This window comes from Salvelinus fontinalis, chromosome 12, assembly GCF_029448725.1.
Source record: "Salvelinus fontinalis isolate EN_2023a chromosome 12, ASM2944872v1, whole genome shotgun sequence".
Lineage (NCBI taxonomy): Eukaryota > Metazoa > Chordata > Actinopteri > Salmoniformes > Salmonidae > Salvelinus > Salvelinus fontinalis.
In genome coordinates, this window is record NC_074676.1 from 51,340,295 (window position 1) to 51,366,224 (window position 25,930).

General features: G+C 43.5%; 2 protein-coding genes across 3 annotated transcripts in view; both read right to left on the reverse strand.

Annotated features, from left to right (window-relative positions):
- The window catches only part of LOC129866579 (ephrin-B2a-like), a gene marked incomplete at its 3' end in the record, with an annotated part of 13,714 nt that extends 7,499 nt beyond the window's left edge, over positions 1–6,215 (reverse strand). The window contains exon 1 of the mRNA XM_055939328.1: positions 5,274–6,215. Within this exon, the coding sequence (XP_055795303.1) occupies positions 5,274–5,386 (113 nt within the window). The remainder of the gene's footprint in view (positions 1–5,273) is intronic.
- Positions 6,216–11,039: 4,824 nt separating this feature from the next.
- On the reverse strand, positions 11,040–23,910 carry LOC129867591 (arginine and glutamate-rich protein 1-B-like). 2 transcript variants are annotated; one of them, XM_055941095.1, is made up of 4 exons: positions 23,340–23,910; positions 21,156–21,420; positions 13,440–13,523; positions 11,040–12,951 (listed from the first exon to the last, which is right to left on the reverse strand). In XM_055941095.1, the coding sequence occupies exons 1-4, from the start codon at positions 23,669–23,671 to the stop codon at positions 12,787–12,789; spliced, it is 846 nt and encodes a 281-aa protein (XP_055797070.1). In that variant the 5' UTR covers positions 23,672–23,910; the 3' UTR covers positions 11,040–12,786. The 2 variants fall into 2 exon arrangements, with proteins under 2 accessions (XP_055797070.1, XP_055797071.1); XM_055941096.1 differs by having other exon boundaries at positions 21,156–21,381; positions 23,340–23,909.
- Positions 23,911–25,930: the final 2,020 nt, after the last annotated feature.

Sequence of the window (25,930 nt, forward strand, 5' to 3'; positions counted from 1 at the left end):
TCTCCATCCCTCTATCTGTTGTTCCTAAAAACCTGGCTTGCTATTTATGTGGCCCGCCACAATGACAACATAAGCCTGTCACAATAGCCTACTGCTCCTCTACCCCAGTGTTCTAAGAAAACACTGAAAAGAGGGAGGATAACCGAGGAGCAGACTATAGAGCGATGGAACACAACACAGAGGGAGGAGGGGGTAGACTGCTGTGTCTGACTTTCAATCATCAGCCCAATATGGAGATGCATTAGTCTAGGAGACAATGAGGAGAGACAAGGGCTAGCAGGAGTTAATCCAGCCACTCTGCCGTGCTGTAACCTCCTCTCTCTCTCTCTCTCCTCCTCACTCTCTCTATCTTTATCCCTATCTCTCCCTCTCTCCTCCTCACTCTCTCTCTCTCTCCTCCTCACTCTCTCTCTCCTCCTCATTCTCTCTCTCTCTCCTCCTCACTCTCTCTCTCTTTATCCCTATCTCTCCCTCTCTCCTCCTCACTCTCTCTCTCTCTCTTTATCCCTATCTCTCTCTCCTCCTCAATCTCTTCTCTTTATCCCTATCTCTCCCTCTCTCCTCCTCACTCTCTCCTCCTCACTCTCTCCTCCTCACTCTCTCCTCCTCACTCTCTCTATCTCTTTATCCCTATCTCTCCCTCTCTCCTTCTCACTCTCTCTCTCTCTGTATCCCTATCTCTCTCTTCTCCTCTCTCGCTCTCTCTCTTTATCCCTATCTCTCCCTCTCTCCTCCTCGCTCTCTCTCTCTATATATACCTTCGGCCCAACTTTCGTCCTCTAATCCAGGCCTATGTATGCCTCCTCATCTCAGCAATAATTACCTCACAACTCCTAGAGGCCCACTCTCCTCAGCCCAGCCATAATTACCCCACAACTCCTAGAGGCCCATACTTTCTGCTCTCACTTCCTGCTTCCCGATTTTCATAAATGACGATCTTAATCGTCAACTTTTCTTCCGGGCGTTGTCATGGGAAAAATGTCTATTGAACCCTTCCTCTCAGTACACTGTGTTAACACGGGATGTTTCCACTCTCCTCCCCTCAATCCCTCTCTTTCTTGACCTCCCTTTCTTTCTCTTTCTATTTTCTCTCTTCAATCCCAGCCTAACCCCACCCTCCCTTCCACGCTGGACAGAGAGATAAAGTAAAATAAGGGGATTTCTTTTCTTTACGTTCCTTTCATTTCTTAGAGAGACAGAGAGAAGAGAGGAGAAAGGCAAAAGAGAGGAGAGAGAGACAGAGAGAGAGAGAGAGAGAGAGAGAGAGAGAGAGAGAGAGAGAGAGAGAGGAGAGACAGAGAGAGACAGAGAGAGAGAGAGAGAGAGAGAGAGAGAGAGAGAGAGAGAGAGAGAGAGAGAGAGAGAGAGAGAGAGAGAATCAGTGGGGACTCCCTGGGTAGTTTGGTGATGTGGGTAAGATGGATGGAGGGACGAGGGCAACATTACAACATTTAGCCTGTCCTCGTCACTCATTCATAGTGGATCTACATCTTCTTCCCCCCACCCCCCCTATTCACAAAAGGAGGCATAGATGTGCCCCCGTCTCCCACAAAGGCCCTGGGTTCTATGTAATCTCTTAATGAACTGCACTGGAAAAGAGGGACTGTTCCTTCACATAAACCGTGTAAAGCAGACCTCCCTTTTGTTTCTTGCCCCCAACTACAAAATGGATTACTAGAGGAAAGGGGCATGGGTTCTGGTCTTTCTGAGGAGGCTCAGGCATCGGTAGTAAAGTAGTAAAACTGTAAAGTAGTATGGTAGTAAAGTAGTATGGTAGTAAAGTAGTATGGTAGTAAAGTAGTAAAGTAGTATGGTATTAAAGTTGTATGGTAGTAAAGTAGTATGGTAGTATGGTAGTAAAATAGTAAAGTAGTATGATAGTAAAGTAGTATGGTAGCATGGTAGTAAAGTTGTAAAACTGTAAAGTAGTAAAGTAGTACGGTAGTAAAGTAGTAAAGTAGTATGGTAGTGAAGTTGTAAAGTAGTAAAGTAGTATAGTAGTATGGTAGTAAAGTTGTAAAGTAGTATAGTAGTATGTTAGTAAAGTTGTAAAGTAGTAAAGTAGTAAAGCGTAAACAACACTGAGGGCCCATGGTGTGAGATTTCTCCTCTGCATGTATGGGACACACACACAGTACACACACACACTACAGATACACACACAGTACACACACACACCCGCGTAGACCACAGACACACACACACATTACAGACACACACACAGTACACACACACACACCCGCGCAGACCACAGACACACACACACAGTACAGATACACACACAGTACACACACACACTAGAGATACACACACAGTACACAGTACACACACACCCGCGCAGACCACAGACACACACACACACACACACAGTACAGACACACACACAGTACAGACACACACAGACCACAGAGAGAGTGCATAGCTCCAACCTTTTCCACTCTCTCAGCCTACACACAAACCTTAAAAGCAAGGCAAAGTGTGGCCCATTGTAACACCCTCCGTGAATGTTAAAGAACACTACTCAAACTCCTAGCGAGAAAGACTCAACATATTGTTGTACGTGAGAATCAAAGATGTTAACGCTCTGTTAGTAATAAGCCTGTAAATCTTATATCTTTGAAAGTTTGAAATTACAATTCAGTCAAATGTTTTATGGATCTGTTGTCTTTTAAGACTAGACACTCAACATGAATTGAGGCTTGTTTTTTAACAAGGCCCAATATGACTAAGTACTGTAGGCATATTCAAGTGAGGTAAAGTTGATTTAACTTTGTAATTCTGTCAGCAGAATATAGAAAAGGTGAATTGCTGAGGTCCAAAATGTTCCTGTCTACACAATAGTGTCTATATGACTATAGAATAACATCACCTCGTCACCCAGACAGAACGTAAAGAATGTGCACACAAGCTAATTCCGTGGAATGCCCCGCTGCCTGGTTAACGCCTATACTTGCTTCGAGGGTGAACACTTTATTTCAATAGGAAGAGTAACATGCCACGTTAAATGACACACAGCAATTTTAAAGGCATGCATTTACTGCTATCAATGAAGAATGTTCCCTTTAAAGAATATAAAATATGGGTTATTTCTACAAACACATAGGCCTATATTTTTCTATATTTTTGGAGGACTAGGCCTATAAAACAAAGTTAAGATAGATTAGCAGAATAGACTTTGAAAGGCATATAGACTAGGTATAGGCCACCAATCAATTAATTGACTGATTTATTTGATGATGTCAGAAATGAAGAATGTTATATTTGATGTTGTTTTTCACACTCGATAGACAACAATGTGTCACGACGGAGGTTAAACGTTTGCTTAAGTAAAGTCACACTGCACTTGGAGTGTGTGACCAACAGCTTAACGCAAAGCAGGCGTCATTGCGAACGTGTTGTACCCGCATCAATCGTCTCGCTACAGACCCACTCAACTCCTCGCCTCCCCCACCTTCAGCCAAACCATAATCTAATGAGTTCCGTTTATCTCCATATCTTCATCTCACTCGCTCCGACGCCGATGTAATGATTTCAAATGATGTACCGTAAATTGTGGGTCTAAAATCAATAGAAACAAAAAAAAAACGTATTTGGTAGATATTTACAGGCGTTTCATTGACAACGACTTCTGCCAATCATCGATCTTCCTGCTAAATGCAAACGGGTGTTGCTACCACCATTCCACAGCCGCAAAAGCCTACAGGCAAAAGCCAGACCTCTATACGCATGCGGCATAGCAACTGTTCCGTAGGTTCCAAGCTCAACAGCACAAAAACTGAAATCCGCTCATGAATTCCGACGACAAATGCCACAGCAATGAAGTCAACACCGTCAGATCGCACAGACTGTAATGTCTGAAGATAATCTGACGAGAGAAGAGCGCGCATCCGTAAAACTGTGATGCTTATCAATCATGAAGTAAAATCTGCAATGGACACCTGTTAGTCTATCTGTCATAACGTTCCCGATACCACTTGTTTCATGAGTATTTATTCAGGCCTGTTTAGGAGGGGGGTCGCTGGGGAATGCAAGCTCCTTGTTGAATTGAAGCCAAAAGTTTTAATTATCAAGCAAATCCGAGTTACGCCGTGTGGAAATTGGCACAAAGAAGAGAGCCTCGCCATTGGGGTTTGACCCCCTGAAATTCCTCGTCTGAGGTTGCGATGTTTAATGCATAATTCATCTCTTCATTTTCATGGGTCTAGTTTGAGTTAGTGATGGTTGTTAAATGAGACCGCAAATGAAAGGGGAATATACAGACCTAATAAAGGTTTTTAGTGATTATACTATCATACTTCTTCACATATTATACCCTTTTTACTGTATGTAGATGCTAAGATCAAGTCGGTCTACTAATTTAGACTGGGCCTCATGCTGTATATTATAAAGTTGAATAGGCCTACCAAACAAAATCATTGGTCCATAGAACAGCTATAGGACGAATAGGCATACAGCGCACTAAAGCTATTGTCAACTAATACGACCTGTGGTCTAACTTTCTGTGAATAGTCTACAATTACAAATATGTCATACATTTATTTTCATATTGGCTAATACCATTCGCGTAAAACGTCATGGATGTGTTTAATAGGCTACACCAAAGTGCATGTATAATGTTATTTATTCAAACGTGTGCGGAAGAGACTAAAATAAACAAACATACATGGAAGGGTATCTTATAGGTCTCCATTTGTGTTCAAAATATTACGATTTTATCATAATTTAGTGAAGTATATCTGACTATTATTGACCAGAGAGGTGGAGCGTATATATATATATATATTTGAAAGTAAGTTTGTCTGAACTGTAACCACAGCGTGTTTATAAGCAGACTTTCCGTAAACACCTGACCACCATAACATCTTCAGTAAACACCTACGAAATAATACAAAACTACAAAATACCGCACTAGCATTCATCATCTCGCTATCAACAGAGGTTTTGTATCGCCTATGTACGTCTAAGTACGTTACCACCTTCGCCCGGTGCGTGGCCGTGGCCGTCGGCGCCAAACCGCCTCAACGCAACAACAAAACAAACTCCATAAAATGTATGTCAATGAGCTATTCTGTCAATTTAACCTTTAGGGAATATTACAGCTATCATGTCAGGTATTTATATGGACACCTTGTTTATAAGATATCGTGACAAGCCTTATTTACAAAGGTCATGGACTGCGCTAAATCATGTCTTTACCCCAAAATAAATTGAATTCAATATATATGCAATTTCCCCTTGTTGAATGAGTGGTGGTCGACGCGTGCTTCACTTACTTTGTATTTGTTGTGTTCCAATATATGGCGTCCATAATGATCGCCCTGGTCAAGATCACCTTGCACGCAATAAACCAAACTCCTAAATAATATCTCCACATCGAGTCCCCCATTATTACTGTCTTTCGGGAGGATCACAATCCGATCCGAAATTATATGTCCAAAAAAAGAGAGACGTGAAACGCCCAAGAGAATGACTGAGGCAATTAAACTCTAAATATCACGATCTGAAAATGGAAGAAGAAAAAAAGGGACGAAATAGTGAATGCGTAAAACCAATCAAATGTAGTGCATCTCCAGGATGATTTCCTGCTGCCGAGTTAGTCCCTTTATTCAAGCACCTCGGGAATACAAAACCAAAGGTGCAAAAGCAGTCTTTCATTCAGAGAGAAGAAAACGATAGCGCGTTAATATTCTCCCTCAGCGAGCCGACCTGAGCACAGGGTACATTCCTCACAACGGAACGGCGACCCTGTCACCGCCGTTGTCCACTTCCACAAGCGCAAAGCAAAGAATAAATCCCCCGTTTGTTCCGGTTCTTGGGAAACCAGTCAAGGTACCAATCCAAAGTGCGCGAGCTCCTCTCGAATAGCAGCAGGAACGACAGAAAGAGAGAGATCGGCTCGAGATACAATATTCCCTTTAGAGCTGGGTGTTCGTGAGCAAAACTGGCTGCCAATGAATTGTGGATGAGAGTAGAAAAATTAAGAAAAATCAATGATATCGGATGAAGAAAAATAGATATCAAATATGACAATGAAAAAAACAAATCAAGTCAAATGAAAGTTGTCATACTATGGGGTCCATTTCGGTTACAAATGAACTGCTGTGGTTTGAATCCTGCAGATCCGAATGAAATGCTTTGGGCGAAAACGTATAGCGATGCTTGAACGCTTGAATGCTGCGCAGAGTCTGTATTGCAAGTAACTGCAACTGACCGGGATTCAGACTATTTGGCAGAGCTTGTTTTACAGTGACTCCGCCCACGTTGCTCCTCATTGGGCACTTGTCCCGAAAGTCAATAGGACTACTCCTGTCAATCAAACGAGGCAACTCGGCCGACTGGTTCAACTGCAAAACAGCAGTAATAGCGAACGGAATAGAATTGAAGAAGCAGTCAAATGACGTTATATTGTATTAATAGTGCATTGACCAAGAGAGAAATTATATCTCAAAAAACGATCTTTAAAATAAAGTGATAATATAGATGACGTTCAGGCTGTTCTCAGAACATCGCGTTAAGCAACACGATGTAGGTCAAGTATAATACTCAGGGGATGTGATATGTCAAGAATATTAAGCAAGTGATTTGTTTTTAACATTTAAATTGAACCTTTATTTAACTCGGCGTGATAAAGTGACTCGATCTTTATTTGTAATAGGTAACTTCGCACATTTGCGGTTAACACTTGATTTATTGGCTTGATGACATTCCTATGTTATTATCAAAATACTCCACAACAACAACAAAAAATATCCACAAAACATTCACGACGTGTGTAGTAATATTGTAGGGCCTATGTCAGAATGTATATGAAACGTCCCAGATTGGGATCCACATCAACCGCCTCAAACGACAAGGCGTTGAAGGGAACTTTCTTTGCAAAAGGCAACAGCGCACACTAGCGGATGCTCGGAGAAGGGTGAGTGAACGTTTTGAACAATCGAATATTTATTTTAATAATCTTTTATGCAAATGGTTGATCAAAATTGACCAATAAGTCATTCAAAGAGAGAATCTGAATCTTTATGATCGATAATTATGTAATTTATCATCAACCAATATGGCTATTTATAAAACACAAATCTATGGTTTATCGTTTCAGTGTTTGATTATATTCTAACTCGAATTCTTTATTTAATTATAAGGCTATAATTATTATAATAATTATTGTCATTATTATCATTAAGTTATTACAAACTTACCACCACCAGTCTACAACAATGTGATTTCTAGATGTTAGGCCTATAGAACAACATTCGCATCGTTTTTGTTATGAGAATCTCCTAATGGAAGCTAAAATGTACTTTTATAGTAAATTGAGACAGCTCAAGGTAACCTGTAATTAGTGTAATGGCCGCAGATTTGATGAGCCATTTTAACCCACGCACCGTTTCAAACTAAATTACACGTGTCCGTCCAAACGTGGGACGTTTTCACACTTCCGAATAGCTTAATTTAGTCAGTGATGTATTTAAGGCTACAAATGCTTATTGCACTGCTTGTTTAGCTGATAAAATGGGCTGTAAATCGCACGAGATAGATCATTTGGGAACCAGGGTGGAATGCGCCTGCGGTGCCGGCGTTCCGATCCTCTTGACTAGAATCAACACACCGCAAAGTGAGACTTTGCGCGACTTTACCGGCCGGATCTACACGGATAGAATGTCCGCCGTCGAATTTATGTTTATTTGGCTAAGATTAGGCTAAGAACATATGATAAATTCAAAACGAAAGATGAACGAACGGTTAAGGAGGAATAACAAAATATCTACATAAACATGGGAATGTTATAAAGTAACGGATGCTTGTGCTTACAAAGTGCAAATGTAAAAAGTTCATCTTAATTGTATGAGTCCACAGAAGGTAAAGTGAACTAATAAAAAAGTGAAGCCTATATAGACGCTTAATCCTTTGACCTTCTCTGAATAAACAATAGGAAGTGTAATGGAATAGTGTCAGGATTCCAGATAATATGCTGCCTTCGGGAGAAGAGAGGAAGCGCCGAGTTCCTCAGTCTTAAAAATATCCCCCCTATTAGCCGTAAACAATCGCTAGTGATTGCTCTGCGCTTTTCCTGGGTAGGCTGTCAGTCAGCAAGTCTAGCAAGGATTCGGAAAATGCACACAAACTCTCTTCAACACATTGGTTAAGTTTCTGAATAGTACACTTTTAAACAATATATATATATATTGTAAGACAGATCATTATTAAGGCCTATGTACATCGCTCTGGTTAAGTGCGTCTGATAAATTACTAAAATGTCAAATGTACTAATAATAAAATAGGTCCATTGTGAATTAGGTCTGTTGTGAAATGTTATATAATAATCATAGTACATTTGTTGCCAGGAATTATGTCTCCTTAAAACAGCAAAAAGTTAAACACTAGACGGTTCAAAAGAGTAAGCCTATTTCAATAACCATGTTATTATTATTGTCATTATTATTATTATTATTATCATAATTTAGGGGCAATTTCCCGGACACATATTAAGAATTGTCCTAGTCTAAAAAAAAAAACTTTCAATGGAGATTGTCGATTGAGCTTGCTTTTTATTCCAGGACTATTCATGTGAAACCGCCCCATATCGTTTAGCTAGAAATTAGTCCTCTAATACTTTCAAACGTTCCATCTGCAATCAGCCTTGAATTGCATAACTAGGTAATAAAAAGCCTGCGTTAACACTAGGCCTAAAGCATAGCGTTGTTAAAAGAGAAACATTCATAGGAATGTGTGTGAAATGTTTAAATATATTTATCTTAACTTAAAATAGAAACTATACACGTCTTCAATTGAATTTAATGTGTGGCTATCATTGATGGTGTCTGTCTGCTGTAGGCTAGCCTACACTGCTGGAAAAAACATTTTTGGGCAAAGTAATTTAGGCAGAAAATAGAGTAGCCTGTAATGGAAAATGGTTGTCCTTTGTGTTACTTTTATCATTACTGGCTATTGTACTGTAGCCTACTTCAAACAAACAACATCGAATAGACTTGATGTGGCTAAACTTTCCCTTTTTTCCCCCCCTTCTCTCACTTGAAAGCCCCGCTAACCAGCGGGACTGAGTTTTCAATGGTCGAACCTCTGTTTATTCAGTTGCTCTCGTCTTTGGTGTTACCAACATGACACGGAGAACATCTCAGGTCTATGGGTGGGTGTCCTGAACCTGTAACGGGGTCAAACTGAGTCCTGCTGAACTCACTATGCATGCACCCTGCCGCTGAAAACCCAGTAAACACACTTGTCATTTAAAGTGACCTATTCTATAATGTTCCAAAGTCTTCCCCGACCTAATGCGTCGTTTCAACGCTGACGGGCACTTTCAGATGTGTTACAATAGTGACATATTTGTCTTGGCACTTTAGTTTCTGTGTACGTGTTCTAGAGAGAGAGAGAGAGAACGTCACTGTCTCCAATTAACCGGGTTGGCTTTAAAAGTAGAGGTTCCAGCACGGACATAGCGGTCATTTAAGGATGGACGGTCGCTCTTACGTCCAGGATTTCAAACATTTCATTTTGAACCTTTTGGCACAACGTCCTGTGTGTGATCCACCTGGAAGTTTAGTGACAGAGACTCCAGTCAGCTCCCGTCTTCCAAAAAATCATTATCGTGAATTCACATCACTGCTAAGATCAACTGTCCAAATACACAAACGAATTTATTTTAAAATGCAAATGTCATCATCCTCTTCATTCCTAAAATCAAATATAAATCGTATCATAAATCAAATGTCTTTATAAAGCCCTTTTTACATCAGCAGATGACACAAAGTGCTATGCAGAAACCCAGCCTAAAACCCCAAAACAGAAAGCATTGCAGATGTAGAAGAACCGTGGCTAGGAAAAACTCACTAGAAAAGGCAGGAACTTAGGAAGAAACCTAGAGAGGAACCAGGCTCTGAAGGGTGGCCATTAAGAGTACACGCCATTAAGGCCAGATTGTTCTTCAAGATGTTCAGACGTTCATCGATGCTAAAGGTTACAGTAGATAAATGAGAAAATGCACACCGTTATAAACTGTAAAAAACGGTTACAAACTGTGATGCAGTTCAAAACGAAACAATCCCCTGGAATGTGGCTCATTGGGGAAAATCCTATGAGAAAATAGTGATGCATTAGCTAGTTTTCCATCCAATTGGCGACAGATTTACATGTAAATATTATATTTACATAAAGAAAATATGAGCATTTTCCACACCAGTGGCGTTTTCACTAAACTGAGTTGTTGGGTGGGGATAATCAGCGCATGATCACAGTGCGCACAAAAACCGACATTTTCGCTTAAAGATTGTATTTAACTCGTGTTCATGTACCGAATACAAATCTAAAGTTCAATGCGTTTCCAACACTACCAAAAGTTTTGTTCACAAAAGCTGTTGCTTTAAACAGCTAAAATGTGCCCACTCTGGTCTCGACAGTACGCTCTAGCCAACAGCTCGCAGATTCAGTACACATTATTGTGTAAAAGAGCAAGAATATTTGTATTTGTCAAAACGGCAGTCAAGCATTGATCATCATGTCACCAGAAGATCTTCAATATCGATTGGAAACGAGCATCAATATCACTATGCACTTTCACCACTCTGACGTTGATTATCAATTTATTTATGCAGTAGACTAATAAAAGTGCATGGTTTTCCGGTAGGTTTAGTGAGAGGACCACACAACCATATCATCGTGTGATTCCCAAGTTGACGTTGATATTAGTATTACCTCATAAAGACGTTTCCACCACTATTTTCACTAACTGGCTGGCCATTCTCTCGACATTACATTTTTACTGACACAAAAAGACCACACCATGTCGAATGAATAAATGTCAGCGTTCATAATATAGTACCCAAAACTTCCTATTACCATCGCATCTTTCCTGATTTTTTATATATATGGACTTTACTTGCATAGAAACGTGGTTATCAGCGGTTTACACATGCAGCCCAATTCTGATATTTCCCATAATTGGTCTTCTGACCAATTAGATATTTTGTCAACAAGTGGCCAATGGGAAATAACCATTGAACAGAAGACACAACCCGAGACACTTGAAAGCATTCAATGGATTTATTGGTAAATTGTTCAGTCCCCATTAACAAGTTGAGGAAATTACCACAAGACAAATTTCACTTACTCATGAAGCCTCTTACCAGCGGTCAGCCATACATACTGTCACACACACACACACACACACACACACACTCTCTCTCTGTCAGACACACACACACACTCTCTCTCTTTCTCTCTCTCTGTCAGACCTAAACCATGTAGCTAGTCAATCTCACCTGGACTTGGACATCCTTTAGGAACCAATAGTGAGTTAACGGGGACCCTAACAAAGGGGGAAGTTAATAAACTAGACAAACTAAGGAGGTCTGAAACAGTCTACTTCAGAGCACAACTCACTCAGATGTAAACAGTAACAGTTCAGTAAAATGATGCACGATTAATAAATCCCTTGCTGTTTGGATTCATTTCATATATTAACTCACAGGAGTAGGACACCACAGAGACGCTAAATATTACATCATACAGGAAATGTCTCTCGTCTCGTCCCCCCCCACCCCTCCTGACCATGGATGACACTCGTATCCTGTTCCAGCCTGACCAGCTCCATGGGCAGATTGGGAATTGGCCTGGGTTCCTCTGTGCAGCAGTGGGGTCTCCTTGTCCTTGTATTTGATGCTACATCTAAACCGAGGAGAAACGTGAGTTTAAAAACATCTGATGTGAGGTGTGGGGAGGTTGAAGATCAACCTGTCGGGTGGAGGTCACCGTGCTTTACCGAGTAAAGGCGAGCCCTGCCTGCAGCGTCACTTTAGGCGAGCCCTGCCTGCAGCGTCACTTTAGGCGAGCCCTGCCTGCAGCGTCACTTTAGGCGAGCCCTGCCTGCAGCGTCACTTTAGGCGAGCCCTGCCTGCAGCGTCACTTTAGGCGAGCCCTGCCTGCAGCGTCACTTTAGGCGAGCCCTGCCTGCAGCGTCACTTTAGGCGAGCCCTGCCTGCAGCGTCACTTTAGGCGAGCCCTGCCTGCAGCGTCACTTTAGGCGAGCCCTGCCTGCAGCGTCACTTTAGGCGAGCCCTGCCTGCAGCGTCACTTTAGGCGAGCCCTGCCTGCAGCGTCACTTTAGGCGAGCCCTGCCTGCAGCGTCACTTTAGGCGAGCCCTGCCTGCAGCGTCACTTTAGGCTAGCCCTGCCTGCAGCGTCACTTTAGGCTAGCCCTGCCTGCAGCATCACTTTAGGCTAGCCCTGCCTGCAGCATCACTTTAGGCTAGCCCTGCCTGCAGCATCACTTTAGGCTAGCCCTGCCTGCAGCATCACTTTAGGCTAGCCCTGCTTGGGAAATCAGCTTTCTACTTTAGACACATACGGCACAGGGAAAGCCTAGGCCAACTCATAAAGCCCACAGTTTTAATAAGCTTCAACAGAAAAACACTTACCCTACAGAAACAGAGGGGACTCAACCACTCGTGGGCCACAGTAAGAGGACCACGTAGTGACAGTTTTGTACATGACAGATCAGATCCTTAAAAATAAAATTAAAAAATAAAAACACAAACAATAGTCACTGGGTGGGTGGGAGGGGGGGTCAAAGGGGTCAAGCGGCGAGACAGGTGTTTGAAGGGGGGCGGGCCTCCCTCCAAGGCTTGGTTGGGAAAGGTCTGTGGAGCAGGGCGTGGCAGGACAGCGCCGTGGGCCACCCTTCCTTCAGCCTTCCACACAGCTAGCGTTCCAGAGAGGAGGAGGAGCAGAGAGGTGGGTGGGATGAGAAGGAAGAGAGGAGGGATGAGAGACTCATTCGGTGGCTTTGAGGGAGAAGGAGAGCTTGGGCCGGGACTTTCCCTTGCCCAGGATCATTTTCTGTTCCTCCTTCTGCTGCCGCTGCCGATCCTGGTCCAGCTTCATCCTCTCCTCGTGAATCTTTCTCTGCTCCTCTACGATACGCAACTGCTCCTCAGCCTGGTGGACACACACACACACCAGGGTCAGGATAGAGATCCTGCAATGCCAAAATGCCCACAAACTGTTGATGTTTTCTGAGCCCCACCAAGACCTTATTAGAATCAGTTTGTTGTTGTTTACCACAATTCGTGACTTGTAAATGCCCAAATAAAAATAAATCTTACAAAATGGAGTCAAGTTTCAGAAACAGATGATAAAAACAGGCGAAGGGGAAGAAGAAACACTTATTGTTAATGGTTACTGATAACCATCACTGCAAAGCCGGTGCCAGGGTGCGTTACCGTGCTGTACTAACGTAGCGTTTCTCACAGAAGCCCTGGGAATCTACGTCTACGCCCTCAAACGGCAAAACAAAAATGCCACTACCCGCATTTCACATGAAAGCTACGAAGACCACGTATTTCAATATTAAGAAGGACCATAATTCATAATAGAATTGCCACGTTTGCTGTTGGAACAGAGGAGGAGGAAACAGGGGTTTTTACCAGCTTGGCCTGAGCGTCAGCGATCTTGCGGTTATTCTCCTCCAGGATTTTCTCCAGCTCGTCCCGTTTGGATCGTTCTTCCTCCTAAAGACACAATGCCATGTTAGCACAGGATACAGCCGCAGAACATCCCAAACACACACACACTCCCAACACCCCCAACACACACTCCCAACACACACCCACACAGTCACTCCCAACACCCCCACACACACTCCCAACACCCCCACACACACTCCCAACACCCCCACACACACTCCCAACACCCCCACACACACTCCCAACACCCCCACACACACTCCCAACACCCCCACACACACTCCCATACACACTCCCAACACCCCCATACACACTCCCAACACCCCCATACACACTCCCAACACCCCCATACACACTCCCAACACCCCCATACACACTCCCAACACCCCCAACACCCCCACACACTCCCAGCACCCCCACACACTCCCAACACCCCCACACACTCCCAAGTATACATTATTGACCTCTCAACACACGTGGGCACAGTCACTCGTCTTCATCCTACACAAAGGAGTGTGTCACAACCAGCCTCCTCCCATCACAACCAGCCTCCTCCCATCACAACCAGCCTCCTCCCATCACAACCAGCCTCCTCCCATCACAACCAGCCTCCTCCCATCACAACCAGCCTCCTCCCATCACAACCAGCCTCCTCCCATCACAACCAGCCTCCTCCCATCCCAACCAGCCTCCTCCCATCCCAACCAGCCTCCTCCCATCCCAACCAGCCTCCTCCCATCACAACCAGCCTTCTCCCATCACAACCAGCCTCCTCCCATCCCAACCAGCCTCCTCCCATCCCAACCAGCCTCCTCCCATCCCAACCAGCCTCCTCCCATCACAACCAGCCTTCTCCCATCACAACCAGCCTCCTCCCATCACAACCAGCCTCCTCCCATCACAACCAGCCTCTCCCATCCATTCTTCTCTGTCGAGCAGAAAGCTTTCAGAACACAGAGGAGCACAACATATATCAAAAGGGGAAAAGAAGCCCTGCCCATATACAGGAATCACTCAATAATGGATGTCATAAGGTGAATGCACCAATTTGTAAGTCGCTCTGGAAAAGAGCGTCTGCTAAATGACTTAAATGTAAACGTAATAAGACTTGTAGCCTTCGCTGGATCATTAAGACATTAAAGAGAATATAAGAAGAGGGGAAACCCACTCACATAGTAGATATTTAAAAATACAAAAACAAACATTCTAAAAAATAAATAAAAATCTATTTGCTTCTTTCTTATCAAGCAAGAGAAAAAGGATTTAAAAAAAAATAATTCAAAAAAAGGAGTGAATAGTTTTAGCTCACCAATGCACGTATACCTAGGCATTTTCCTTGCCGGTGTACCTACACAACTGGTGAAAGCATTCAGCATTAAAACGGTTGAATATTTACTGTCTCGTCCAGACTGTGTCCCCTGCAGAGAGAGAAGCGCTCCTGGGAGGAGGGAGGGTGGGGGTTGGGGGGGGCTGCCATACACCAAAACGCACCCGGCCCGCCTGTGGCCTTCCTCTTTAAGAAACTGATCTGTGTACTGCTTGACTGCCGCCTGCAGCCCAGCTCGCACTCTTTAAAGCCGCTCTCTCTGGCTCAGTTCACATGGAGACAACATGCAGCAGCTGTGGAGGAGGCCTGGACACAGCACATGAGCTGGGAGCTGTCTGCAGGCCAGTTCAGGTCAAATGGTGTTAACACAAGTTGGGTCCAGAAATCAAAATTAAATCAAGAAAAAAAAAAGATGAAAAAAAAACCACCCCTAAAGAGAAGCAAGTCATGAGGACGTCAAATCTAATAAAGAGCATTTGCTGTGCTTGTTTGTTCTTTAAAACCGTGTTAAGTTTTCAACATAAAAAAAAATATGAATATTAAATAAGTAGCATTAACAGACAGGGTTAGACCAGAGACCATTGACCTTGCAAACAGGAAACAGGAAATGGAGGTCCGTCATTGTTACGTATCCCAGAGCAGATGCCTTCTAAAAATGGGAGCTACTCAAAACAAGGATTAAGAGAGGACGACGATAATATAAACTTTATTGGACACACTAAACTAAATTGTGTATGTAATCACGTACTTTCATTAGGCTATTTATTCAACAACAGAAAGTGGTGTGGAGTGACAGGTCTAATGCTGCAAATGGAAGGGGGGGGGGGGGGGGGGGCTGAATAAAAGCGATGGTGGGGGAGGGGGTAACTCAGTGAGGTGCACTGATAAATAAATTCTTATTTACAATGAGATGCAGTGCCCTAGACCGCTGTGCCACTCGGGAGTCCAAACTAGGGGTAACGGGTTCACCAAGCCCACGGTTCGGTACGTATTGTCATGTTGGGGTCAGGGTTCAGAATGTACTGTCGTTTGGGGGGGGGGGGGGGGGGGGGGGGGAAATCACTGTTAAGAGAAATTGGGATACCTAGTCAGATGTACAACAATGTATTCAACTGAAATGTGTCTTCCACATGTAACCCAACCCGTCTGAATCAGAGAGGGGCGGGGGCGGGGGGCTGCCTTAAAAATCGGCGTCCACGTCATCGGCCCCCGGGGAACAAGTGGGCTAATTCGATCCAGCAACTTGTCCAACGCTCCTACCCGCCAGGCTACTTGTCGTCGGTACGTACTGTCAATTTGGGGTCAGGGGTCGGTTTCGGTACAGCGGGAAAATGGAACGCCAAGAGTTAGTTGTGCTTTTTAATTTAAGAAAATACAGTGTGATACCATATAGAGTGGCGGGAAAAATAGTTTCCCCCTTTTTGATACTGAATGTTACCAGATCTTCAACCAAAACCTAATATTAGTTAAAGGGAACCGGAGTTAACTTACAATTTTTTTTTTTAAATAAGTATATGTATTTGATTTATTTAACAAAGTTATGCAACACCCAATGCCCCGGTGTGAAAAAGTAACTGCCCCCAGACACTCCATAAATGTCAGTGTAGGTACAAAGTGGAGTCACAATTCAACGGCTCAGACACGAGACGTATGTGGCAGGGTCTACAGCAAATAACCAACTACAAAAAGAAAACCAGTCACATCACGGAACAGTAGTGGAAAGTAGGTGGAAAGTTAAGTTCCTCGGCGTACACATCACGGACGAACTTTAAAAAAATGGTCCACCCACACAGACAGCTTGGTGAAGGCACAGCAACGCCTCTTCAACCTCAGGAGGCTGAAGAAATGTGGCATGTCACCCAAAACCCTGACAAACTTTTACAGATGCACAATCGAGAGCATTCTGTCGGGCTGTATCACCGCCTGGTACGGCAACTGCACCGCCCTCAACCGCAAGGCTCTCCAGAGGGTAGTGAGGTCTGCACAACGCATCACTGGTGGCAAAACTATCTGCCCTCCAAGACACCTACACCAACTGATGTCACAGGTAGTGGTAGTGTGATGGTTTGAGGATACTTTGCTGACTCAGGACCTGGACGACTTGCCTTAATAGAAGGAACCATGAATTCTGCTCTGTTTCAGAGAACTCTACAGGAGAATGTCAAGCCATCTGTCTGTGAGCTGAAGCTGAAGGGCTGCTGGGTCATGAAGCAAGACAATGATTCAAAGCACACAATCAAAATCTACATGCCGATGGCTAAAAAGTAACAGATTAGAAGTTTTGGAATGGCCTAGTCAAAGTCCCAGTTGATCTGTTGTAGCAGGACTTGAAATGAGCAGTTCATGTTTAAAAACCCACAAACCTCGCTAAGTTAAAGCAGTGCAGTCATTTCAGCTGAAGGAGACACAACCAGTTATTGAGTGTCTGAGGGCAATTACTTATTCACACAGGGGCATTGGGTGCTGCATAACTTTGTTCATGAAATAAAATAATCAAATGTTATTAGTTACATGTGCCGAATACAACAGGTATTCACCTTACAGTGAAATGCTTACTTACGAGACCCTAACCAACAGTGCAGTTAAAAAAAATACAGACAAGAAAAAAAAAAGGAAAAAAAACTAAAGAGCAGCAGTAAAATAACAATAGCGAGACTATATACAGGGGGGTACCGGTACAGAGTCAATGTGCGGGGGCACCGGTTAGTCGAGGTAATTTGTACATGTAGGTAGAGTTATTGAAGTGACTATGCATAGATAATACACAGAGTAGCAGCAGTGTAAAAGGGGGGGGGGGGGGGGGGGTGGCAATGCAACTAGTTTGGTTAGCCATTTGATTTGATGTTCAGGAGTCTTACGGTTTGGAGGTAGAAGCTGTTTAGAGGCCTCTTGGACCTAAACTTGGCACTCCAGTACTGCTTGCCGTGCGTTAGCAGAGAGAAAATTCTATGACTCGGGTGGCTGGAGTCTATGACAATGTTTAGGGCCTTCCTCTGACACCGCCTGGTATAGAGGTCCTGGATGGCAGGAAGCTTGGCCGCAGTAACGTACTGGGCCGTTCGCAATACCCTCTGTAGTGCCTTGCGGTCGGAGGCTGAGCAGTTGCCATGCCATGCTGTGATGCAACCCATCAGGATGCTCTCGATGGTGTAGCTGAAAACATTTTGAGGAGCTGAGGACCCATGCCAAATCTTTTCAGTCTCCCGAGGGGGAATATGTTTTTCGTGCCCTCTTAACTACTGTCTCGGTGTGCTTGGACCATGTTAGTTTGTTGGTGATGTGGACACCAAGGAACTTGAAGCTCTCAACCTGCACCCTCGTCGATGAGAATTGGGACGTGCTCGGTCCTTTTTTCCTGTAGTCCGCAATCATCTCCTTTGTCTTGATCACATTGAGGGAGAGGCTGTTGTCCTGGCCACACACGGCCAGGTCTCTGACCTCCTCCCTATAGGCTGTCTCGTCGTTGTTGGTGATCAGGCCTACCACTGTTGTGTCGTCTGAAAACTTAATGATGGTGTTGGAGTCGTGCCTGGCCGTGCAGTCGTGGGTGAACAGGGAGTACAGGAGGGGACTCGAGCACGCACCCCTGAGGGGCCACCGTGTTGAGGATCAGCGTGGCAGATGTTTTGTAACCTAACAGTACCACCTGGGAGCGTCCCGTCAGGAAGTCCAGGATCCAGTTGCAGAGGGAGGTGTTTAGTCCCAGGGTCCTTAGCTTAGGGATGAGCTTTGAGGGCACTATGGTGTTGAACGCTGAGCTGTAGTCAATGAAAAGCATTCTCACATAGGTGTTCCTATTGTCCAGGAGAGAAAGGGCAGTGTGGAGTGCAATTGAGATTGCATCATCTATCGATCTGTTGGGGCGGTAAACAAATTGGAGTGGGTCTAAGGTTTCTGGAATAATGGTGTTGATGTGAGCCATGACCAGCCTTTCAAAGTCCTTTATGACTACAGAAGTGAGTGCTACGGGTCAGTAGTCATTTAGGCAGGTTACCTTAGTGTTCTTGGGCACAGGAACTATGGTGGTCTGCTTAAAACATGTTGGTGTTACAGACTCGGACAGGGAGACGTTGAAAATGTCAGTGAAGACACTTGCCAGTTGGTCAGCGCATGCTCGGAGTACACGTCCTGGTAATCCGTCTGGCCCTGCGGCCTTGTGAATGTTGACCTGTTTAAAAGGTCTTACATTGGCTGCAGAGAGCCTGATCACACAGTCTTCAGGAAACAGCTGTTGCTAGAATATAATTGTTGTTTTATTTGTTCACTCAGGTTTCCTTTTATCTAATATTAGATTTTGGTTGAAGATCTGATAACATTCAGTATCAAAAATATGTAAAACAAGAAAAAATTGGAAAAGGCAAAAATACTTTTTTCACAGCGCAGTATATGATCATGAGTCACATGCCTGATGAAAGCACAAATCAGGCATATCAACACTTTAAAATTAAAACACGATTACTCATCAACAACACTAAAATAAAGTGCAATACGCGTGTGAAATCCATATGTAAACACTGCTCAGATATAAAAGACAGCTTGTCTGTAGCACATTCTTCTCATCTTCCACTCCAGGGTAATGTGATGGGCTGTCACCGTTAAGATCCTCTCTGTAGCCCTGGAGGTCCAGCCATCTGTAGGAAGTGCAACACGGAGTGTATTGGGCCAATTCACAGACAACTCGGGCTTTAGCTTTGCTTATATTAGAGCTGGTACTACCCGTTTGCTGAAATGGATGCGAGAGGGCGACGTTCGTAACGTGGCGCGAGCACTTTCACGAGGTGCTTAAAAACACCCCTATTCTTTTCAACCATCGGGAAAGAGCGCATGTCCGCAGCTATAAACATACCTATCGCTCGTAATTTCTTTGGCCCAGTCAGAATCAGCTGTGAAGGGGCTGCTTGAATACTGATTTGGTAGGCATACTAGGGTGATGTCGGCGTAAATGTGTCAACGTGTTTAGTGTTGGCAGCTGCACAGGCTATTCTTGGGTGAGCAGTGGTGACATTCCCTGTCCATCGCTGTTGTAATCTACTGGGAAGCATAAAAATGTTCCCAAACTGGAGATTTAAACAATTATGATTTATCGACCCCCACCACCACTCGCCATCGTACAGAACTAGTTTCCGGCTGCGCCTGACAAAAGCAACAGTTTGAAACTCGCCAAAACGAAGATTTGACATTTTGATTACAACGTGTTCACAGGCTCTAGTTGTTTCAACAGAATAGCCTGAAATTGTTTTTTCAGCACAGATTTATTCTAGAGATATACAACGTAGCGTAGGCATAGCGTTTGTATTTTTTTGTATTCATACTGAACCTTTCGGTACGGGGACCTCGATTCGGTCCGCATTTTGCACCCGATTTAATATATATTTATATTATATAGGGGGTATATATTCGTTCCCCGTACCGAAAGGTTAAGTATGAATACATGTACCGTTATAGCACTAAAATAAACTATTGGGCAAAAAAAAGGGACTGATTTGTAACTAATAAGCCAAAGTTTCTCCATCCCTATTTGTTTTTGTATGGGTCGTGGATGGGAAAACCTGTGTTCTCTGCCTGCCTGGGGAAATAACACATTTCACTGAATGTTGGACACAGAGACAGTTACTGATAATGAAATGTCAAATTTGAAAAAGAGCTTTATTTTTTATTTTAGATATTTACAATAACGAAAGTAAAAAATAAAAAAAGTCAATGAGTCATTCTGAATAGGAATGTATGAATGGGGAAGGAGGGGAGAGAATGATGAGAGCAAATGAAGGTATGAAGTCAGTAAATTGTCATAACCCGGCCATGGCAAAAGTCTCAAATTAATCCTGCGTGTCTTGACTGTCCACTGCCAAATATTGGCTGTTTAACTTCCCCATTTAGAAACCCTCAGTCTACTACCCGTAAAGCACAGAGCTCTAACCCAACCCTCAGTCTACTACCCATAAAGCACAGAGCTCTAACCCAACCCTCAGTCTACTACCCTTAAAGCACAGAGGTTTAACCTAACCATCAATCTACTACCCTTAAAGCACAGAGCTTTAACATAACCATCAGTCTACTACCCGTAAAGCACAGAGCTCTAACCCAACCCTCAGTCTACTACCCGTAAAGCACAGAGCTTTAACCCAACCCTCAGTCTACTACCCGTAAAGCACAGAGCTCTAACCAAACCCACCTATCCTGAGCCTCAGCAGCCGTGTCCTACCCTCTCACCCTCCCTGGAGCAGTGAAACATGTCATAGCCAGTTGGGTGGGGTGGGGGGGGGGGGGGGGGGGGGGGCACTTGCCAGAGAAGGCAGTAGTGGGGCAGGGTAGAGGTAGGGGTGCCTGCATTCCCAACGACTGAGCGTTACCTCTCTGGCCTTCTGGGCCTGTAGCTCCGTCTGCCTCTGTTTCTCCAGCTCCTCCAACAGCTGGCGCTCCATGATACGCTTGGCCTCCTCCACACGTCGCAGAACCTCCCTCTCGATCTCATCTCTACGTTTCTCCAGCTCCTCCTCCACCCGCTTGGCCACCAGTTCCTCCACGCGACGCGCCGTCTCCTCCTCGATCAGCTTCTCCTCTATCTCCACCTGCCGGCTGCTCGGCAAGGGTGGCGAGAGAAAGAGGGGAGGGTTGCTGACATGGTAGCACAAGTGACATGATACAATCAATGCATATTCAGGTTACTGTTGAATCAATGCAACTTTAATAAAGTCAGATATTGCTACAGGAACAAATCATATTTTAATTGGTCACATACACATATTTAGCAGATTATATTGTGGGTGTAGTGAAATGCTTGTGTTCCTAGCACCAAAGTCTGGGAATTGTGCATTTGTAAGTTTATCAGGGTTATAAAGCTGCTATATGTTTAAAAAATAAAAAGGTGTTTCAGTGATTTGGGAATTGCAGCATGTCATTATGACATATGTACTTAACATACAACGTGTGGAAACAGATTTGACCCATTAACATCAGGAGATGAGGGGGGGGCCTGATGTGACACAAGACAACCCCCCCCCCCCCCGCCCGATTGGTGGGTGGAAGTGAGCTTGTCCAGAGCAGCAGAGAAATGGGGGGGGGGGGGGGGTAAACGTAGGTGTGGGTCAGTTCAAACGGCATGCCCGAGGGGGAAGAGTCAGGTCACGCACACGAACACAAGGCAGGCGTCCTGTTGACTGTTCAAATGCTTTTAAACTGTTTCAGCTGCCCTATCAACAGGACGTGACTATCGGGAGTCGTTGTCACATTGCTTCAGGCAGGACTTAAAAACACGACACTGTCCCGCTCTCTGATTTCATTTGGTTTGGTTACACACAACAACCAGGAAATCTAGAACCAGTATCCTTATCTGGTGTCCGTGTCTCTATTGGACATTGTGTGGCTGGTTAAGTGACCCTGTGGCTGGGCAGTAAAAGCCCACACAGCAGTCCAGGTGTAGTTCACGGTGTTGTAGGTATCGGGCGTCTATCAGCCTCTGGCCAAAAGGTGCCCAACAACAAGTCCCCCCCCCCCCCCGTGTCTTTTTTCTCTGTCAGACCAATATCATCTAACTACAAACAATGGAGGGGGGGGGGGGGTTTATTATGCGACCTGCTCGCTGAAGCAGAAAGGTCATCAACATTTTTCTTCCCTCTTGAAATGCACTATAAAAATGGTGACGCCTCAGGGTTTTGCAATGTGCAACATGCATGGATAATGCAGTATGACATGTAAAGGAATGTGGTTCTGAAACAGATAAAAACAGAAGTAACTTTGCCTCTGGGTGTTCATCGTTACATTTCCGACTGGACTGTGGCTTATCTTAAGACTTTCGCCCAGAATGCTAATTTGGACTGACATAAGTACATATTAAAGGTGGCTGCTGCCAGATGAACGTCATGTGGTTTGACTTCAGTAGTTGAAAACCAGAGGGGCATAGATACCTGACATGTTTCATTTCACAGGTGAGATACTGTGGTTTTGAATTCCCTCCCTTTTAAAACAGTTTACCAGTGACAAGGCCTATATCATGAATTTATATTTCGTTGACTACATTTGGCCATAATGTCTCACATAACTCACAGCTTGGAGGAGAGATGTTGTAGATAATCTTTTTGGGACACAGAGCGAGGCTACATAGCTAGGCTAGCAAGATAAACCACTGTAGGCCATAATCATGACACTAGGTCGTTGATTTGTGATGCATGACAAATGACCAACCAGATTGCCCGATACGCACAACTGCAGAACTATACATGTGCATAAATGAAAGGAATTTAAATCTATACATTCCATTAGGCTAAAGACAAATGAATTGCAGCCAAGTGACTTAGCTAGCTAGCCGGTTGTCTAATTGTACAGGCTTGTATAGCTGACTTGGGCCTCCTCAAGACACGTATTTAGTAGGCAGCTAGCTTGCTAGCGCTTATGCCTGTGTGTATGCCTGTTAGCATTCTAGCTAATTAACCCATGTAGCCAGAAAGTAAGCGCCAATATATTTGGTATTAGCAAGCTAGCTAGCTACCTATCAAACATGTCTTGCATTTTGGCTAAAATATTGAGCTACAACTTACATCTTCCTCTGTCTTTCCATCTCGACTTTCTTCTCCTCCTCCTCTTTTCTCTGTTTTTCGTCCAAGGCGCTTCTCTTGCTCAGTGTCCTGCCGAATATGTCAATTCTCTCCGGCGGTGTGACCGCTCTCTCCCTTTCCCTACGGGTCGATGCTGTAGCTGACCGGGAACGAGAACGCGATTCTCTGCGCCGGTTCCTCTTCGCTTCACGGGACTTGGATCGTTTCTTGGTCCTCTCCTTGTCCCTTGAACGCGACCGGCTCCGTTTTTTGCTGTGCTTGCTGCTTTTGGAGTGTTTGGAACGGGACGAACTGCGACTCCTAGAGCGACCCATGATCACCTCAAGTCGAACGTACCCAGTTAGCTAATTCTATAGTCGGAAATATTCCAACAAACAGCACGGTGTTCCACCTACACACTCGTACACCTCACTACCTGCAATATATGCTCAAATTGAATTGTTAAAACACTCGTATGTCTCAAAAATATTCATTCAAACGTGGTTATTATTCTGCACTGATAACTTGCGGCGCTAAAGCAAGATGGCGACTGGCTCCTTTTTCCCACAATGCAATGCATTCGGTCTTTTCCGACTATCTCCGGATCATGCATGCCTCTCCTGTGCTGAGTTTAAGAACTCACCTGTGCGATATGTAGCATGATGGACATTAATACATGGTTAGTTAAAAAATCATTACGTTCTCACAAAATAATCCATCAAATTACACTCGTTTGATAACCTCAAGGAGGCAGTATACTCTGTTTAACTGTTGGCGATAGTAGCTGCACTCCAGTGGGTGGAGGACGCTAAACATGACAAATTGTATTTGTCACATGCGCCTAATACAACAGGTGTAGGTAGACCTTACAGTGAAATGCTTTCTTACAAGCCCTTAAAACCTCTTAAGGAGCCTTTTTTTCAATTTTCGCCAAAAATGACATACCCAAATCTACTGCCTGTAGCTCAGGACCTGAAGCAAGGACATGCATATTCTTAATACCATTTGAAAGGAAACACTTTGAAGTTTGTGGAAATGTGGGAGATGTGAGGAGAATATTACACATTAGATTTGGTAAAAGATAATACAAAGAAAAATACATTTTTATTTTGTACCATCATCTTTGAAATGCAAGAGGCCATCTTTGAATGTATTTATTTAATGTACTGTATTTATTTATTTATTTTGCTCCTTTGCACCCCATTATTTCTATCTCTACTTTGTACATTCTTCCACTGCAAACCAACCGTTCCAGTGTTTTTACTTGCTATATTGTATTTACTTCGCCACCATGGCCTTTTTTATATTTCTATTTATTTATATATATATATTGTTTGCCTTCACCTCCCTTATCTCACCTCACTTGCTCACATTGTATATAGACTTATTTTTCACTGTATTATTGATGGTATGTTTGTTTTACTCCTTGTGTAACTATGTGTTGTTGTATGTGTCGAACTGCTTTGCTTTATCTTGGCCAGGTCGCAATTGTAAATGAGAACGTGTTCTCAACTTGCCTACCTGGTTAAATAAAGGTGAAAAAATAAAAATAAAAAAAATGCAAGAGGCCATAATTATTCCAGCTCAGGCGCAATTTAGATTTTGGCCACTAAAAGGCAGCAGTGTATGTGCAAAGTTTTAGACTGATCCAATGAACCATTGCATATCTGTTCAAAATGTTGTATCAATACTGCCCATATCATTTTAGGCAAAAATTGAAAAAAGGTGTCTGTGTCTGTAAGATAGGTATAAGATGTAGAAATTGAAGGTAAAAGCAGAAGTGTTTATAAGTTTACTCCAATTGGGGGATTGGTGGTAGGGTCGCGGGGAATAATAATAAAGGCATATTCTTTAAAAAAGTATGTATGTCTATATAGGTATGTGTATGTATATATGTGTATATGTATGCATACGTGTATGGATATATATATTTACCCCAAAAAATATGGGGGAATGGAAATGATGCAGACAATTACATTGGAAGCAACATTCTTTCCGCAATACTAAGCTGATCCACCCCTAAAAAGAAAAAAAAAAAAAAGAGAAAAAAAAAAAAAAAAAAATTGAAAAAAGGGGCGGATACTTAATTTATACATTTTCAAGTACATAACTGTGCACTCTCCTCAAACAATAGCATGGTATTCCTTCACTCTAATAGCTACTGTAAATTGGACAGTGCAGTTAGATTAACAAGAATTTAAGCTTTCTGCACATATCAGATATGTCTATGTCCTGGAATGTTCTTGTTATTTACAACCTCATGCTAATCACATTAGCCTACGTTAGCTCAACCGTCCCGCTGGGGGGACACCGATCCATTTGCTGGGCTGAAGAGACAGATTCAGAAGCGAATTAACATTGATTAAAACAATTAAAATACACAGACAGTCCCCAAATGGACCTTTATTGTAATACATGATGAATTGTGTTCAGTAAAAAGCACTAAATAAATGTCAAGTTAGTTGCCTATTGCCTTACCTATGTGTTATAAAAGCCAATCTAACGACATGTTAGGCTATATTTTCAAGTAGCTCAATGTCTAAATGTTCCCCCAAAATCTCCCTTCCTTAATTAGCCTACTGTAGTAGGTATTA

Coding starts and splice junctions, on each gene's coding strand:
- LOC129867591 (XM_055941095.1), bottom strand. CDS start 23,671: ATGGGTCGCTCTAGGAGTCGCAGTTCGTCCCGTTCCAAACACTCCAAA. Junction 13,524..21,155: donor AGGCCCAGAAGGCCAGAGAG/GTAACGCTCAGT, acceptor TTGTGTCTTTAG/GAGGAAGAACGATCCAAACG. Junction 12,952..13,439: donor CTGACGCTCAGGCCAAGCTG/GTAAAAACCCCT, acceptor TGTGTCCACCAG/GCTGAGGAGCAGTTGCGTAT.